Source organism: Macaca thibetana, chromosome 20, assembly GCF_024542745.1.
Source record: "Macaca thibetana thibetana isolate TM-01 chromosome 20, ASM2454274v1, whole genome shotgun sequence".
NCBI classification, from domain to species: domain Eukaryota; kingdom Metazoa; phylum Chordata; class Mammalia; order Primates; family Cercopithecidae; genus Macaca; species Macaca thibetana.
Window position 1 is genome coordinate 63351297 of NC_065597.1, and position 19769 is coordinate 63371065.

The 19769-nt window shown below is 46.0% G+C and overlaps 1 protein-coding gene across 4 annotated transcripts in view; it reads right to left on the reverse strand.

The window, feature by feature from the left end:
• SNX29 (sorting nexin 29) overlaps positions 1 to 19769 on the reverse strand; it is a 586208-nt gene that overhangs the window by 165113 nt on the left and 401326 nt on the right. For all 4 annotated transcript variants that reach the window (XM_050774079.1, XM_050774080.1, XM_050774082.1 and 1 more), the window contains 2 exons: positions 7569 to 7624; positions 2834 to 2915 (listed from right to left, as the gene is read on the reverse strand). In XM_050774079.1, coding sequence (XP_050630036.1) covers positions 2834 to 2915; positions 7569 to 7624 — 138 coding nt within the window. The remainder of the gene's footprint in view (positions 1 to 2833; positions 2916 to 7568; positions 7625 to 19769) is intronic.

The following is a 19769-nucleotide window of genomic DNA, read 5'->3' on the forward strand; positions in this document are numbered from 1 at the left end:
TCTATCCTTTTTTATTGTTTAATCTCAAACCTTGTGTGGAAATTTCTTTTAGAGCTTCTTTTGAAGAATTAACATATTTTATGATCATTAGCAACAGAATTATCCAAATAACCACATTTCTCTCTCACACTGGCTGCCAGGAAGCCCACGGGAAGTTTATAAATCAATGAGCGCAACAGTGTAGAATCTCATGATACGTATATACACTTTCTGCTTTTTCCTTTTAAACTCTTAGTTTACATTTTCATTGATCCTGATGTGTGTGTTTTTTTTACCTCTATCATTCTTTTTTAGATGTTTCTCTAGAAATTATCTCATATCTTTTTGAGGCAGAGTCTCATTCTTGTCACCCAGGTTGGAGTGCGGTGGCGCAATCTTGGCTCACTACAACCTCTGCCTCTGGGTTCAAGCGATTCTCCTGTCTCAGCCTCCCAAGTAGCTGGGATTACAGATGCCCACCACCACGGTCAGCTAATTTTTATATTTTTATTAGAGATGGGGTTTCACTAAGTTGGATAGGCTGGTCTCAAACTCCTGACCTCAGGTGATCTGCCCGCCTCAGCCTCCCAAACTGCTGGGATTACAGGCATGAGCCACCATGCACGGCCAGCATACTTTTTTAATTCTAAAATAAGTACTCTTTAACAGTACCAGTCTTTTAAATGAGTCACCTTTTATGCAATATCATTTATATAAAGTAAAAACATGGCAATAAAAGCTTTCTAAAATGCTTCCAAACAGATGCTCTGATTTTGCTCTGCAGGCACCAATCAGAAGCATCATTTGCTAAAAAGAGAAAAATAATTGCATGGAAGAGACGCCACTTCACACACCCCAGCACCAGGGAAGGCTACAGAAGGCCAGAGGCGTGGAATGAAGTTGCTCCCAGTGATGCGGAGCGGCCAGGCCTGGCACTGGCTGGAAGCAGGGCTGCGCCCATGAGAGCTTCACACAGCGAAGGATGGGGAGAGAGTGGCTTCACTGCCACGGTGGCCATTGCGGAAACCATCTCCCAGGCAACGGCATATTTGCTGAGGTCCCTCTCATTTCATAGCTGACTTTCAGGAGCTAAAAATTGCCAAGTTGCTTCATGGGGTGAGAGGAGGGAAAAGTCAAAACTGAAAGGTCAAGGAAACCTCTCAAGTGATAACATGTTTTAATTTTGTTCTAAAATAAAGCCATCTGCTGCACTGTTTTCATCCTCCAGGCTGCACCTTCCAGCTCTCTGATGACCACAAAGCAGAACTTGAAGGGTCAAATAAGGCAGTTGGGTTTGGGGGGGATAAAAGGAGAAAGAAAGAGAAGAGGATTTTTGAAAATCTATAATATCTAATTCTCTCTTTAAACCGGAGCTGAGAACAACATAAACACTCAAGATTCTCCTACGACTGTTGCCCAGCTGAACATGTCAACTAAAACAACCTTCTCATGCCAAAGTCTAGCTCATCTGTCCCTAAGAGTTCCAGTAAGATGTGCATACTATGCTTAGACCCGAGACCAAGCCCAGCGGTCATCTGGGAAGGGAGAAATGAATAGAGCGTTTACTGCACGCCAGGTATTTCTAATCTCCAAACAGTTTTACAAGATAGATTACTGTCTCCATTTTACAGCTGAAGAAACTAAGACTCATCTAAGGTCATAGTGTTAAACCAGGGATTCTGCTTTCAAGTTCAGTGTCCTTTCTTCAACACCCCACTCTTTGGGGAAAAAATACCTTAATAGCCAAGAAAATTTCTTCAATAAGTCAATTACTCACTAAGAAAAATGGCTACAAAATCCAAGGCTTTGCAGAGAGCTCATGGGGAATAAAACAAAACCTAAAGACAATTATTTTAGCACAAGCAGACAGGAGAAGCAGGAAGCAGCTGGGGCTCAGTACCGAGAACAAAGCAGTCCCAGAACAAGGGTGCACAAAAGCCTGGAAATCAGAGTTCATGGTAAGAGAGAGGAAGAGAAGGAAGACAGACATGCAGATGAGATGTGGGCAGGGCTAAAAGAAGCTTCAGAAAATCAGAGAGGAGATGGAGAACCGGAGTCCCCTTGATTGGGTAAAATCACCTCCTCAACAGACACACATCTCGCTGCCCCAGACACTCAATGCCCACCTGGGTGCGGCTATCGCTAACCCCAAGAAAGCAGAGGTGACGTTCACAGGTCCTGCTTGTCAAGCGTCGGTTGCCCCTTCTTTTGGAAAGAATTCTCTGGCTCTCATTTGGGGAATCTCCTCTCCCCACTCTCAGACATGTGGTCAGGTGAGGTAAATGTCCACCCTGGGGCCAGTGGTGGTCACACGAACCGACCCAGGCCAGTCACAGAGTCCATCACCCAACCTCAAGGTGTAGGAAGAGGCTCAAGATCCAGGACAGACCAGTGAGACGCGCCCATCCAGACGGGCTGAGAACCTGGCGCTGCTGGGGTCATCCTGTCAACCCACAGACAGCTGGCCTGAGAGGGTCACCAAGCAGCAGATACAAGAGACGGCAGCAGGTTCCTGGTGGCAGGTCCAGCCATGCCCAAGGCCCGACCTACCACTGGACTTTTCAGATGCAATACAAGCCAACACATCTCCGTTTCTGCTCATGCAGTCCGAGCTGAGATTCCACAGCAGCCACAATACGAGCCTGACTGGCACGAAGAGGCCCACTGTATCCTCCTGCCCACAGAAAGCCACAGACTTCTTACATAAGGCCTCCGGGCAGTTACGATGTGGGTGTATGGAGGGCCATGGCTTCCTAATCATACTGTCCCACCACCAAGAGGCAAAGCACCACAGCATGACAAATGGGCGTCTTTCCACCCGGCTGTGATGTCCACCTGAAAACCAGGCACTCACCTGATACACGTGGAATGCATTTGCTGCCTTGCCCCGGAGAAACACGGAGGGGATCCAGACATTGATCAGCGCCCGGTTTGATCTATAACCAAAAGAGAGAGAGACCAACATTGGACATTTTAACTTACAAAACAATAACAAATACAAAAGAGGCAAGGAGACAATTTTCTCCTCTACGAGGTATTATGCACAAGCAATTTATGACAACTTAACATCCCACCTGATGGCAAGCTAAAGGACAAGTTTAAGTCTTATCACTGAGCCTGTGTCTCTCCCTCTCCATATATACACACACACACACACACACACACACACACACACACACACACACACACACACCCCTCCCCCGTACTCTGGAATGAGAAAGATCTCCCTTCAGTTCTTACGGAGTGATCTGGCCCATAATGTATCTGAACCTCAGTCTCCACATCTGAAAATGAAGATAATAACCGGAAGCCCCAAGGACGCGATCACAGGAGGTCACACAGCAATGCTCAGCGTTTCTGGAGTACCCAGCAGTCACGCTGCCTCCTTACTGAGCTGACTTTAGACCCTGAGCCCATTTTAAGATCAGACTCCACAAATGAGATCAGGAGACCAACACTCATGGCAACAAGGGTGACAGCTGTTTAGGATGGGAGGAAGGAGGAACGAGAGAAAATGACAAGTTAGAAAACCAGGCTGATGGGTACAAATACCTCTCTTTCAACTTTTCCAAAAACACTGTGTATATAGGTCCAGTACACCGAGGTTTAAAGTCAAATGCAAAATAATTTACTGAGTACCTGCCATGAACGGTTCCATGCTTTTACCTATAGTAAAATCATTTATTTCTCAGCTCACATGGGCTATTTGTAAGAGATACTTTGGTTTTGTGATTGTTTTGTCTTATGTGATGACTTTAAACTTAACTTGTAAGTCACTATCACATTTGTACCTGGCTGGATCCAAATTACACAGAGCTAATAAGCTGACTGTCCCTGAAACTTCAAGATCAATTGTAGTAATTATCAAAACGGCACTGCACCATTCTGGAAGGGCTGTAAGGTCCCAGCCTTCGCCTCTAATTAGAGCTGTTCCAGGGCTAAATGCTTTCTCCTGAACTCTCCTTCTCTGTAAAGAGCAGCTCATAAAAACTCGCCAGCCTTCTGGGTTTGGAACACAATTTGAGACACCGGTGATGGAAGATTCCACGACTCAATGTTCTCACAACCTCTAGAGTAAAGACCATTTCATTTTCACAATGAAAATAACCCTTCAGGTAATGGGTCTCTCCTGAAACAGCATTTCTTCTCATCTCTGAGCTGAGAAGCCGGCCTCCTTTGAGGGGTAAATTAAACCCCACTGACCACTTCCCCAGGGCTCAATGCAATTCGAACCTTGCAATTCTGAGCCATCAAAACTGGTTTGTGTATCTAATCACTTTCCTCCTGGAAAGGTCCCTGAAATTGTACTAGTGCCTAGAACATTCTCCTTTCATTTCTGTGTCAGGCTACAAAGGCAGAAATATAACTAGCACTCTGGTTTTTATTAACTTTTCTGGATTGGTGAGGACTGGACGACCTCCCAGGGTTAGAGCGAGGATACCCCAGTCTGGGTTAGATGGTTCTCTCTTTCAGTGCATTGACCACACTGTATCAGAATTGATTGTTTACGTGACCATCTCCCTCCTAGGTGTTAGTTCATTTGTTCATGCTTTTGTTCCTTCACTCATTCATTAAACAAGTATTTATTGAGAAGCTACTCTGGATACTGGAGATAGAGCAATAAAAAATGCAGACATAGCCCTTTCTTCATGGAGCATTCAGTTTTAACATGGGAGACAGACAAATCTCCATAAAATTTACTCTGTTGTGGGCTGGGTACAGGGGCTCACACCTGTAATCACAGCACTTTGGGAGGCTGAGGTAGGCAGATCATCTGAGGTCAAGAGTTCGAGACTAGACTGGTCAAGATGGTGAAACCCTATCTCTACTAAAAATACAAAAATTAGCTGGGCATGGTGGCACGTGCCTATAGTCCCAGCTACTTGTGAGGCTGAGGCAGGAGAATCACTTGAACCTGGAGGCAGAGGTTGCAGCGAGCCGAGATCACACAACTGCACTCCAGCCTGGGCAACAGAGTGAAACTCCATCTCAAAAAAAAAAAATTTTTTTTTTTTAACTCTTTTGTGGTCAAGGAAGATACTTTAGATAATTTCAATTTTAAAAAATTTATTGAGACTGGTTTTGTGGCCTAACATATGGTCTTTCCTGGAAAGTTATGTGCACTTGAGAAGAATGTGCATTCCGCTATTTGGGGAATGTTCTATATAAGCCTGTTATATCTAATTGGTTTCTCATGTTGTTCAAATCCTCTATCCCCTTACTGATCTCCTATCTAGTTATCCTATCCATTACTAAAAGTGGGGTACTGAGGTCAACTCTTATTGTAGAGCTGTTTGTTTCTCCTTTCATTTCTGTTGATTTTTTTACATCATATGTTCTGAAGCTTTGTTGTCAGGTGTAGATATGCCAACAGCTGTTACAGATAAATTATTTACTATTATTGTAAGTGCCACCAAGGAACACTGGATCTAAGGAGAGTGACTTCCAGGGCCTGCTTTGGTGTGGGACACCAGAGAAGGCTTCTTTGCAGAAGCAATGTTTGGGCCAGGCTTTAAGGGATAGTTAGACTTAGCCAAGTTGGGGAAGGGAGGTTGAGGATGAGAAATGGTGCTTCAGGCAGGAGAATGAACATTTGTGAAGAGCACTAAGTCTACACCAGCACTGCCTGGGTTTGAATCCCAGCTCAATTTCATCATCTGTGAGGTGATACCCATCTCTGAAGGTTGTTGTAGGGACTGAGTAGGTTAGAACAGTGTCCAGCACAGAGGCGATGCTGTGTACAAGTGGTTTAAGCGGGTAAAATAATAACCCTAAAGGGAGAAGACCAAGTGGGTTAGAGGAGTGGACCTGCCAGATAGGCTGATGCAGGGAGAGGAGTGGCAAAGGCCGGGGACGAAGCCAGAGATGAGTGAGGGCCTTCCTCGCAACCTCCACGAAGGATTTCGGTCTCTATGATGAGAGGGGAATGGTGCCATTGCTCCCTCTGGATTTAGTGTAGATGAGTAAACTGGTTGGGGGAGGTTCCAAATCTCTGGGGAGAGACAACGTTGCCTGGATCAGGCAGAGACCACTTGAGGGCAGGGACCATGGTTAATTGATCCCCTCTATCAGGGACCTGCCTGGACACCTGCCTGCAGCAGGACCTGGGTGAATTCTTGCTTTAATAATGAGTGCTTCCAGCCTCGTGTCTGGGACTCCCCTCTGTGGCTCTCTCCTGTCTTCCCAGTTTCTTCCCACCGCTGCCCTCCACTGGACTGCCATTCCAGGAGCCTCTTCATGCTGTGCTCCCCCTGCCCACAAGCCCATGGCAGGCAAATTCACCTTTGATTTTCATTCATCACCTCTCACCCAACCTCAGCCTCTCCACCCTATCAGCCTAACGGCCACCTCCACCCCCGACCTCAGCAGTTGCCCCATCACAAGTAGCCCTGTGATGCCCTCATGCCTTTCATAACCTCACTCTTACTGCCACCACAAGCCCTGCAAGGTTCACATCAGGACCTTCACCTCACAGATTAGGAAAAGTGAGGCCCAGTGAGGTCAAATGGCTGGAATGATGCCTGAGATTTCAATGCAGGCCAGCCTGGTTCTGAAGAAATGCTCTTTCCAAGGCCCAGCCCTGCCTGCTCGAGAAGAGGCTTTTCTTCCCAAGGGGTGTTGAACCTTAAACTCACCAGAGCTGAATGAGAGAGGAGAGAACTTATCCCATTTCCTTTACCAGCCTAAAGGATCTGTTTGTCCAAAGCCTAAGAAATCCTGAACAAAAATCAGCTGGGTGCAGTGGCTCCTGCCTGTAATCCCAGCACTTTGAGAGGCTGAGGTGGGTGGATCACCTGAGGTCAGGAGTTTGAGATGAGGCTGGTCAACAGGGTGAAACCCCATCTCTAGTAAAAAATACAAAAATTAGCCAGGTGTGGTGGTGTGTGCCTATAATCCCAGCTACTTGGAAGGCTGAGGCAGCAGAATCACTTGAACCTGGTGGGCAGAGGGTGCAATGAGCTGAGATCGTGCCACTGCACTCCAGCCTGGGCGACAGAGAGAGATTACATCTCAAAAAAAAAAAAAAAGTCTGATGACCAACTAACCTCTCCCTAAGGGTGCTCAGTGGAGGTACCAAATTGAATCTAATCCAATCAAAAATCCAACCAAGGCACTGACTACTGTTGTTTCCAATAACCCAAGGGCCACACAGATAATACAACGAGTGAAGTCGGTCACTTCCAGGTAACAGCAAAGAGCGGGACTGTGGTCAATTGGACAGCACATGCCCTGTGCAAAGGGGACAGCTTTTACTCAGCTCCAGCAGACTGTGGCCTCATAGGGACAAACGTCTAATTTTTAAAGAAAAAAAAGGAATTTTGTATTTTTATGTGATAGCTTCCAGCTTCTAAACGTCAGCCAGGAAAAAAAAAAAAAAGTTTTTAAATACCCAAGGGGGAGATAAAACACATCTGAGGGCCAGACTGAGGCTGTAGGAGAACGACTCCTACTAGCTCTACAAGAACCACATCAACCTGGTGTGGGTCTGAACAGTAATTTCTGTTTCCCTCTGTGGTCTTCTGGGACAGAAGCCAACAACAGAGTCCAGTTTCCAAAGGATCCCTTGTGAGCACAGGCTATGGACTTACATTTCAAAATCCGACAAACTCTGGTCTTCGGACGTTTGACTCAAATCTCCAGGCACCTACCATCAGGAGAAGGGGGAGAGGGGAGAGAAAATGCACAATGGTTACCACGGTTTGCATAATCACAGACTAATTCTGCCTCTCAGAGATCCCTGAGTATTTCCTGTTCAGAATGAAGTGTAAAAGCAGTCACTGGAAAACAGTAAGAGACTGCGTGGAGGGATGGTTGGAGAGGATGTTGCAGCAATAAAAATATGCCACCATGAGAGATCTCAATTATCTTTAGGGACAAGGATAATCCTATTGAGATAATCACAGGCATGTAAGAGCATGTAATTTTGGAGCGGTAAAGGCCTAATTAGGATCTGAGATGCAAGTTATCTGAGGTGCAATGCAAAAAACATCCATTGTCACCATGATGAACATCGCACACACAGACACACCCAGTAGGTAAACACAGAAGGCCAAAGTCACCCCCACAACGGCTCCATCCTTTCCCCTCGTAATGTATGAGCAATCTGAGGCAGCAGAATACGGCTTCTCCTTCTGACTCAGAAGGGCCATATGATGACTAGAGGAGAGAAACTAAACTGTGTGGCATGGTGGAGCCCACCAGCAGTACCGCTTAGGGGTCCTTACCACACACTGTGGAGGTGGGGGTGAGGGCAGGCAGGCATTCACAGGTACACGTGACCCCCAGTAAGCCACCCACCCTCAGCAACCCCTCAGATAGGAAACTGATTCTCACAGCTGTCACAAGAATTGCAATTATTATGTAAAGCAGACAGCAAAATGCCCAGTAGTGGTAGACGTTCAATAAATGTTGATATTTTTCTCATACCCAGGGAATGAGCTTCTTTTTTTGATCTGCTAGAAATTAAACTGGCTAGAATTTTAAGGAGGAGGATCAAGACTAAGAGAAACCAAGTGGAACAGAGAAGGGTGAGGGGTAGTGAAGGGAAAAAAGAGGACACTGACTTCACGCCTTTCACCTCTCGGGGTTCCCACACTACCCGCAATCCCCAGCAAGCTTCACAGTGAACTTGAGGACAGGTATTATTCTCCCCACTTTACAGATGAGGAAACCGAGGCTCAGGGAGGCTGTAAAACTTGCCCAAGGTCACACATTTAGGAAATGGATCTGTCCAACTTCAAAGCTTTTCTGCTATAAACCCTCAGCAAACAGGAAAAGTCAGCTAAAAGGTGAAAAAAGAAAGTAAGATTGAAGTAGTCTTGAAGGCTTCAAGAAGAAATGAAGAAACTGAAGGTTAGGACACATTAGAAGGCTCTCCTTCAGTCAGCAGTGGAGGCTGGGTGAAGTGGCTCATGCCTGTAACTCCAACACTTTGGGAGGCCGAGGTGGGCAGATTGCTTGAGCCCAGGAGTTCAAGACGAGCCTGGGCAACACAGCAAGACCGTGTCTCTCCTAAAAATAATGGAAAAATACATTAGCCAGGCATGGTGGCACAAGCCTGTAGTCCCACCTACTCCAGAGGCTGACGTGGGAGCATCACTTGAGTCCTGCAGTTCAAGGCTGCAGTGACCCATGATCACACCACTGCACCCTAACCTGGGTGACAGAGCATGACCCTGTTTCAAAAAAAAAAAATTAAGAGAATTTGTATTTTCTATTTTGAACTTTTCCGTACCTTCTACAATGAAGACATATTAACTGCATAATCATAAGCAGATATATATTAATTTAAGTGCATATCACATTATTAAGTAATCATATACCCTTTCCACCTCATCCCACTCCATGCGTGTCACTCAAATCCAGAAAGCAAGGTGGCAGAGACAGTGCCTTCCAAACAGTTATGCATCAGGGACGGAAAAGGGCAAAGAAAGGGTTCTAAAGCCATGTCACCTTCTAGACAACACCCATTCTCCCCTTTTACATCCATGTGGAGCCCAGTAGAAATGGCCAGGACACCAGGCGCAGTGGCTCAAGCCTGTAATTCCAGCACTTTGGGAGGCCGAGACGGGCAGATCACGAGGTCAGATCGAGACCATCCTGGCTAACACGGTGAAACCCCGTCTCTACTAAAAAAAAAAATACAAAAAACTAGCCAGGCAAGGTGGCAGGCGCCTGTAGTCCCAGCTACTTGGGAGGCTGAGGCAGGAGAATGGTGTAAACTGGGGAGGCGGAGCTTGCAGTGAGCTGAGATCCGGCCACTGCACTCCAGCCTGGGCGACAGAGTGAGACTCCGTCTCAGGAAAAAAAAAAAAAAAAAAAAAAAATGGCCAGGACGCCAGCAGGTCACTCCTCTTCTCTGGGTTTCCCCCTCAGCAGTGAGGCTGGGAAAGGCTCTTCTGGACATGCTATGGGGATCAAGTGAGCAGGCTGGAGGGGGACTCACAGGCCATCAGGACACCAGCTCCACTGCTACACACAATCGCCACCGCCTTTAAATGCAGCCTCATTTCCAAATGGAAGTGAACAGAGTTTGCACCCATGAAACTCAATCACAAGAGCGTCTTGCTGTATCTACCCCACAGAGCACAGGCAGAAGGCAACCAAAAGGACCAAGGTTAAACACAAGGCAGATTTTTTATGGACAGACATTAATCTACAATTATAGAAAACAAAGGGCTTCTTCAAAAATGACAAATTCTGGAACAAGGTATCTTTTATGTAGGTAAAAGTTTCCCTTCAGGGGTGGTGATTTTCAGGGAACATTTTGAAGAGTGGATATGTGTACCCAGGAGTTGTTCAATCCTTCTGACTTAGAGGCTTTTCTTCTAATTACGTGGCATTATTGGGATCAGTAAACCAGGAGATTTTGTGTGCCTACATGAGTACCAGGGAGGCTGCTTGGAAAAAGAATTTGGGAACTTTCTAACCTCCATGGAACATAACTTGATAACAAGGCCAGGCACTGTAGCAAATGCATGATAATAATTAAAGGCCGAGCTTACTCAACATCAAATTTTGTCTTTTCTCACTGTTTTTCAAGACTGCAGCCAGATATTAGCTAGACTTGACAGCAGCCCTTTAGAGAGCTGATTTTATTTTATATTCTGGCAATAAAGAGTGTGGAGAAGAGATTATTTTGTAAGAAAAATCAACTTTCTACTGATACTGGCCACAAACATCCCCTGTGACCTCCTGAAGTCTGGGGAATCTTGGAGAACACATCCCTGGGATGCAGGCTTCTCTTTAGTTTACCCTCGATAGGGGGCATAAAGCAGCCATCAGCAACATGGCTATCTCCATTCGCCTCTCCCTGACCCTGCAGAGAAGGCAGCTCACCCTATGCCTGTGGTCTGGGCACTCACACGGCAGTCTTCAGGTGCAAGGAAAGGCAGATCCTGTTACTAGAGCAACAGAGCAGCCAGGATTCCTGAATCACGCCGGAGCAAACACCCTTGGTGCTGTACACACAAGGATGTGAAATGGTAGATGAGACCAACGGGGAATCCACTTCTGGGCTGCATCAGCAAAGAAGTTTCCATCATCTCACCTGACTCAGGATTTCCTGGGTTGTTGGGGGAGGTGGGGAGCAGGTACAGGCCAGGACAACAGCTTTCTCCCTAGTCATGAAACTCTGACCCCAGTGCCATGTGGAACTCTGACACAGGTCCACCCTGCCACTTTGACTGGCAAGTCCTCAAACCTGGGAAGACACTAGAGGTTCCGCCAAAAAGAATGAAAAGTATCCATTATGTGCTGAATAAATATTTATTTAAATAAAAAGGAAAGACAGAAGAGGGAGAGAAAAAGAAAATCAGCCAATTTGCCAGAGCCATAGAAAAAAAATTACACCTCCTCCCAATAGCACAATAAGGGTCCGGGTAAGGGGGCACTGAAGATGAACAGGGAACCCTTTCATCGTTGCAGCTGCCCTCACTTCTAGTCCTGAGGGGTGTGCAAGAATGATACCACCACCACCAGTATCATCAAAGGCTGCCCACTCCACAAAGCTCTTCCACAGTGGGTGGGGAGAGGTGTGCTCCCGATTTCATGGGCAAGGACAAGAGAGATCACTGTAAATAAACACAGAGGAAGTAAAGATGTCAGGAGCCCAAACCAAATCTCAGTCTACTCAGCAGCCTCTCAGTGACTTCAGGTGCTCAGGCTTTCTCCAGGTGGAGAAGCCATACGAGGTATTCTGATCAATAATCCCATCTGAGGTCCCGGTGGGCTGCCAGCACCAACTGCCAGACAAATGAGAGCGCTATCTTGGATGTCCAACTCAGTCAAGCCCTGGTCGACACCACATGATGCAGAAGAACCACCCAGCTGAGCTCGGTCAGCCCACAGAATCATGAGAGATTAAAAAATAGCCATTTTTTTAAAGCCATCAAGTTTTGGGGTAGTTTCACATACAGCAATATATACTCCATAAAAGTAACTTGCCCAAGGTCATTTGGCTAGTAAGTAGAATAGGTGGAGTTCAAATGCAGGTGGTCTGGCTCCAGAGCCTACACTTCTAACTGCTAAGCTATACTGCCTCCCACTACAAAGTCTCCGTTCTTCACATCTTGCCTCTGGGATGCCCAGAAAATGAAGTAACCCTATTCATACTCAAGAGCCTTAGCTGGTAAACGGACCTCTGATGGGTGAAGAAAGTCTGAAAGGGCTCAATAGCTCCAAAGCAGACATATACGATGTACAACTGGGTCTAAAACCTTGAGCCTCCTTAAAGCTTGGGGGTTTTCTGATTTTATTTTGCTGTTGCTGCTGCAGGATGACTTAGGAGGCTTTGCCCCTAGGAAGTCCCAGGTCCTTTTCCATCTCTGGGTACACAGGTCAGCCTCCAGACTCTGGGCCAAGTACCTAAGCTCTTAGGAACAGCTGGAAATGCAGACGTTTTGCGTTCTAATCCTGGGTTTCCTCTGATGGTTTGAGAAGTCACTTGGCTTCCGTAAACCTTGATTTCTTCCTTATCTACCTCATGACAACCAGCCTCTGATTGCCCTATTCAAAAAAATCAGCAAAGGCAAGGGGAGTGGCCAGCATGTGTTGTACAATTATATGTGCCAAGGACTTCACGGTCTCACAGTAAATCCTCAAACAATCTGTGAAGCAAGTATTATTGTAAGCTACAGCTCCCTTCTCCTCTTCCTCAGCCTCTCTGTAAGGTTAGCTCTTCTCACCTGAGACTCAGCCAAAATATGAATTCCTAGGAGGCACCTTCCCAGACCACCAGAACTAAACAGTGTCTCCAATGCAACCCTCTACGTTTCACATTCCTCAGCCTGTAATGACTCCACGCTGGTTATCTGCAGATTGGAACTCTCCTTGTGAGCTCAGAGAGCTCTATATGTGCTTACCACACTCACCTGTTCACCATGACACACTGCAGCCTGGTCAAGAACCCAGCACATGTAGGCACTGAATTAACACACTGAATGAATGAATGAATGAATGAATGAATGAATGAATGAAAAAACGAAGCATAAGATACACTATGTTTCCACCCTGAGATGCCAACAGATTTTTAGACTGCTTTATAGCAAATTCAAAATCTTGATGCATGGGAAGGATAAGATAGTTTGGAGACAAAAGAAAGAATCAAAGAAAGAGAATCTTATTTTCTTCCTTCTAATTACCAGGTTCTCAGATTCACTGCTCCAAAGAAAATCAACAAGGAAGATGCTATGGAGCCAGCAAATCTTTGTTCCAATCATGAAGAGACAGCCATAATTTGTTTTCCAGAGTCGCTTTCTCACTCATTCCTGTTTTCAAATAGCCTGCCCTTATGCAATTAGCTCTCCCTTTTTACTGCCAAAAAAAATGACAACTTTTCCATTCCACCAATGAGCTTGCTTTCTCATCTCATAATAAGGAACATAATGGGAAATGGCACAGCTCTGTCTCTCAGCTTGGTTGGTCAAGCCAAGCAACAGGCTCAGGCCTGATGATATGATCATAAAGTCGGCCTGAGCTATCCATGCCCTTCATGACAAAGCCAGCCCAGTTCTGGAGCACTTTCAGGGTTCTGTTAGTTTTTTCATTTGATTTACAAACATACAACTAGAGGTATCATATCTCTGTGGTTTTTGTTTTGTTGTTTTTGTTCTCTGTTCTCTGTGGTTTTTAAAAACACGAGGTCAAGGACTCTTTACTAGGAGTAAAAACTTGGCAAATAAGAGCTTTAAAGAGTTTTTATTTTATCCTCTGGGCAGCCCTGAAACCTCACACAAACATAGACTATCACACTTCTGTGAATTAGTTTTTGACATATTTGTTTTTCCCAAAAGATAATGGGGGTGTCGAGGACAATATTCTCAGAGTCCAAGGTGGTAGGCAGGCACATCTGACTGCTCAGTGAATGTTCCCATTGGATGGATAGACAGGCAGAGGTAAAAATGGACAGATGGATGAATGAATGGCTGGAGTAGGGAAGGGGTTGGAGGCAAAGGGCATGGGGAAATAATTGAACTTACTAATTCACTAAGAATGGACATCTACTTTCTTTCCAAGAAATAAAGAGTGATGGACAACATAAGCACAGAGATAAGGATACAAAGACATTTGTTGCAACATCACTTAGGGTAATAAAAGCCTGGAAACAAGGAATGAAATGGTGATATAAAATACAGCACAGTCACAGCCAGGCTGTGCAGTTACGAAAAGAACAGCAGTCATCCCCTCTAAGGAGGAGAAGATCTCTAAGATATAATGTCAAATTACAAAAGCTAGACACAAAACAATGTGTCAGGTGAACTACTATCCTCATGAAGAAGTAGCGTGTCGGGAGACACACGTGTCTATACGCAGGAACCATTTCTATAAAGACACATAAGAACCTGCTAGCCATGGATGCCTTTGAGGGATGGCACTGAGAAGCAAGTGTCAGAGGAGAGAGGAGGATTTATTCCTATCTGTAAAACTTTAGACCTTATAAATTTTTACCACGTACATGACTTGTTAACCTTTCAAAAAATCAACATAACAATCACGCAATTTTAAATCAAAAGAAAGAAACTATCATGTCTGTGGTGGAAAGAAAATCAGAACAGTGAATGCCTCGGGGAGAGTGGAGTGGAGAACACCAGGAAATGGCATGAAGGGCCATTCTGGGGTGATGGCAAAGTTCTACGTGCATACTGAAGTATTTTGGAAGAAACATGTACCGATAGCAGCAATTTACTATGAAATGCATCCCAAAAAAGATAAAATGGACAGATGAATGAATGAATGGCTGGATGGATGCATGCATAGATGGATGGATAAAAAAACGATGATAAAGTACAGCAAACTGTTAATGGTAGACTCTAAGTGGTAGGTATACAGGTGTTCACTGTAAAATTCTTTCATATAATTGCTTTTAAAATTTCAAGCAAAACGCTGGAAAGTTTTTGTTCCACCATGCTGGAACAACGACTGAATTATCTTTCTACTCTCTGTACAGAAAATGATGTAACAGTACTGTCTTCTAAACAGGCTATCAGAGTATGCAGTTTAAAAATGTAGGAGAAAACGGATCAGAGAAATGTGCCTGATGGATGATTAATTAAACTATGATATTTGTCTGGATTCTGTGGTATTTGTGGTATGTATCAGCTGTTTACCAATGATAATTTGTAAGGCTGGGCATGGTGGCTCATGCTTATAATCCCAGTAACTCAGGAGGCCAAGGCAGGAGGATTGCTTGAGCCCAGGAGACTAAGGCCAGTCTGGGCAACACAGGGAGACCCCATCTCTACAGAATATTTAAAAAGCAGCTGGAAATGGTGGCATGCTCCTATAGTCCCAACTACTCATGAGGCTGAAGTGGAAGGATCGCCCGATCCCGGGAGGGAGAAGCTGCAGTGAGGCGTGACTGCGGCACTGCACCCCAGCCAGAGTGACAGAGTGAGACCCCATCTCTAAACAACAAATAAAGATAATCTGTTGTGATTTACTTCCTCATTCTAAATAAGTGTTTTTTTTGTTGTTTTTTTTTTACTTTAAAGACTGAACAAGACTTAGGTCTGCCGGGCCTGAGCTCTGACTCAGTTGTGTGGCCGAGAATAAACCACTCCTCTTCTCTGGGCCTTACTTCCCTCCTGGAAAATGGGGACAATAGAAGCTTCCCTGGGTGGGGCTGTTGGGAAGCTCCAATAGGATCCTGCAAGAACCGCCCCAGCCCAGTACCTGGCGGAGAAACATTCTGGGCTCTGTGGAAACCCCACTGAGGGCACGGCGGTTTGGGTGTCGAGCAGCCCTCGCCCGGAGTGAGGGGCTGACTGCTCCATTCCACAAATGCACACTAGTTATGCCTATGTTTATTCCACAGATTTGCACTACATTCCACTCAGTAGTGAGACTCTCTGCAGGTGCCAGGGGGAGAGGAAGCCCCGGGGCTTGCGAAGCATACAATCCACCAGGAGAGACAGCCTCCACACAGCAGTCAGCACAATTCATTAGACAGTTAAGGCTGTGAAAAGTCCACGGAGGACAGGGATGGATGAGGCATTTGGGAGGAGCCTGAAGCATGAGGGAGATGAGAATGGCTTTGGTCTGTGCTCCAACGGGGGAAACCTCTGAGGGATTTAAGCAAGAGAGAGTCTGGTCCAGCTCACACTTCAGTCAGTCACTCTGGCTGCAGAGCAGAGATGGGAGACAAGAGGTGAACCGCCAGGAGGCTGCGCGCATGTGCATACACACACACATACACACACACACACACACACACCCCTGAACTGCACACAAGGGGTAACGTGCCAAACTCTCTGCCATCCCCTTTATATCAACAGACTTTTAAGAATCACCTATAAGAAAAGCACAGATCAACAACTGCCTAGCATCCCTCCAGGCTGAAGCTACCAATATAGAACTATTCTTAACTTATGAGTTTTCAACCAGTTGGTGAAACACTCAGACTTACCGCAATGAGTGGAGAGTATTCAGCTAACCCAAACTTGTTCCCACTTCAGATGAGGGGAACGGTCTGAAGAGTAAATGAGCAGCCTTACAGTGGCTGGGGCCCTGGGCTGCAGGCTTCTCCTGCTTTGCCCCACATCTGTGGTGTTTTTAGCCTCTCTTCCCAGGTCCCAGGGTTTCTAGGAGATGTTTCAAGGCTCAGTGGCCAGAGCCCTTCCTGTGCTCTCCCTATTGACCCATGCCCCCTACTGAGTTGCGAAGGATGAGTTGCTCTTAAAGGGTTACACAAACATGATTTTTTTTAAGTTCAGCAAACATGGAACAAATGTTCTTGTATTAGTCTGTTCTCACACTGCTGATAAAGGTAATTATAAAAGAAAGAGTTTAACGGACTCACAGTTCCACATGGCTGGGGAGGCCGCACAATCATGGCAGAAATAAAGAGCAAGTCACATCTTACATGGTGGCAGGCAGGAGAAGAACAAGAGCCAAGAGAAAGGGGAAACTCCTTATAAAACCCTCAGATCTCATGAGACTTAATCACTACCACGAGAACAGTATGGGAGAAACCGCCCCTGTGATTCCATTATCTCCCACCAGGTCCCTCCCACAACACGTGGGAACTATGGGGGCTACAATTCAAGATGAGATGTGGGTGGGGACACACCCAAATCATATCAGTTCTCATGCACTATTTCATCCTTAACTCCTATTGAACAGCCAGGGAAACTGAGGCACAGATCAACCAGATGATGCCAAAGAAAGGCAGCTGTGCAAAACCGAGAATCTGAACTGGCTCGTGCTACTGTTACAGTAACATGGGGAGTGGATGTAGGATTTCCGAAGACACACTACAATCCCAAGGAAAACTGTGATGTAAAAATTGGCCTGGGACCACCGAGCAGCATTTAACAGCACTGAGAGATATCAAGGATGTTTAAGCGGCAGGTCTGAGGAGCTCATCCTTACAGGCAGGAGCAGATTTAGATACACCTGGGTTGATCTGCTAGTGATGCCAGCCTGTAAGAACAACCAAAGGTACCTGCCTTTCCTGTTACCTTAAATGTCCTCTTGCAAAAAGAATATCCCTTACCAGCACTACATGCAAGTGTGTTACACCGAGAACCCTCCGGGGCAAGGACTCGTTCATTTCTGCATTTCTGGCACCTAAACCCAGTACCTCTCCAAACTCTACATCAGGGATCGGCAAACTATGGCTCCTGGGCCAAATCCAGCCTGTTTTTGTAAACGGAGTTTTATGGGAACACACTCACACTCAACAGCCGGTTATGCATCATCTATGACCACTTTCAGGCTGCATCAGCAAAGTGGAGTCATGGTGAGAGAGACAGCATGACCCGCAGAGTCATCTACTATCTGGGCATTTACGGAAAATGTTTGCCAATTCCTAACTGATAGCTGGAAAGACGTAGAAAAATCATTTGTAATTTCAGGGAAATCTCATTTGTCTAGGTAGGGAGGAATAAATCTTTGATCTCCACAGCTTTATAAAATGTCAGGGACTTGAGAATCAAACAAGGCCCCTGGCTCCGATAGAGAAGAAATGTCAAGACGTTAAGGAGTCAGACATTTATTTGCACCCACTCATGTCATTCTTTGAGTAACCTGTTTCCCATATTCTACAGAGGCTCAGAGAGGCTAAGTGATGTGCCCACAGACACAGCAAGAATTCAAAGCCAACTGTGGCTCAATCCCAATTTGTGCTCCTTCTATAACACCTGCTGTCTCCCCTAGAAGAAACATGGGTGCAGAAAAAGAATCCAGGCTCACCTCCTCTGAAAGAAGGGAGCCCTAAAGCTCGGCACCTGCAAAAGGTGGTGCCTTGAAAGGAAAGTGAAGATGCTCTGGCAATCCCAGCATGTGTATGACTGGGTCATTTGCTGTTAACCACACACGTGGACTGTATTTTTAACATTTTAAGCACAATGATGATATCTGTGGATGAAAAGGCTCTGTGTTTGCTGCTAATTTGCAGATAAAAGCAAAACAACTCTGGAATATTTCCTCCAGGGTTCTTCCTTAGAGTTTAATTTCCACCAGTCACAAGAAAGAATGCCACATCCCGGAGGCTGCTTTAGGCATGGAGGCATGGAGATAGGGGAAGAATGTTCTCATAAAGCTCTTCACTGATTACTTTTGGCTACCAAGGTCTCCCGGAGAAGACACAGGGTCTTAACGTCAGATGGCTTAAGGTCAAGTAGACTCGGGCCTCAACACTTATTAACAGAAAATCTTGAGCCTCAGTTTCCTCATCTGTAAAAGAGGGCCAGTACTCACCCACCTGCAACGTCCTATTTGTAAAACACCTAGCATCCTGCCGGGTCCACAATAATAAACACTCAATAAAACAGCCTTTCTCACCCTCCCTCCCCAGCCCCTCCCTTTCACATCCCTGCACTAAAAAGATAACAAATGGCAAGGGGAGTGTAGCCAGCTTTGACCTGAGCCATCGTCCCCTCAGCTCAGCTTGGATGGGAACCTGTTCTCCACTTCTGAGACGCCAGCATTTCTCCTCATCGCTCTCCCAAGGCTCAAGTGCTATTCCAAGTAGACCGGTGCTGCAGCCCTGGGAAGAATGGGGCACCAGAGCAAGCTGCAGCCTTCTCTCTCGGCCTCTCCTAGGCCATTCGGTTGTGTGATGAGGAACAAAGAGAACTGCTGCAGCCAGCTTCCCTCCCAGTCAGTGCCGAGGCAGCAGGAATGGAATCGCTAACTCGGTTTTAATGGATCAGTAATGGGAATCTAGGTGTGGCTCTCTTTTTTTAATGAGACTGAGTCTCGCTCTGTCGCCCAGGCTGGAGTGCAGTGGCACAATCTCGACTCACGGCAGCCTCTGCATCCCGGGTTCAAGTGATTCTCCTGCCTTGGCCTCCAGAGTAGCTGGGATGACAGGCGTATGCCACCATGCCCAGCTAATTTTTGTATTTTTAGTACAGACAGGGGTTCACCATGTTGGCCAGGCTGGTCTCGAACTCCTGGCTTCAAGTGATCCGCTCACCTCGGCCTGCCAAAGTGCTGGCATTACAGGCATGAGCCACCACACCCGACCTAGGTGTGGCTCTCTCTTATTTGCTCTTTCCTGTCTTCTGGAAAAGAAGGCTTTTTTGTTTAATTTTTCACCCTTCAACCCTTTTCTGATTAACATGGAGCAGGCACAGTCGCTGCCGCCTGTTTGGGAAAGACTCATCTCACATTTGAAAAGCATCTATGGGTTTTCCATTCCCTGCAGTCTCAAGGTTTATTTATTTATTTTTTAAAGCAGATTCCTTCTCTTGAATGGCATCTTACCAAGAACCCTGTGCTACTGGCAAGAGTGTCACACTTGCTCTCTGGGACAGTGATCTGGTGGTCGGTGGATGGAGAGCAGG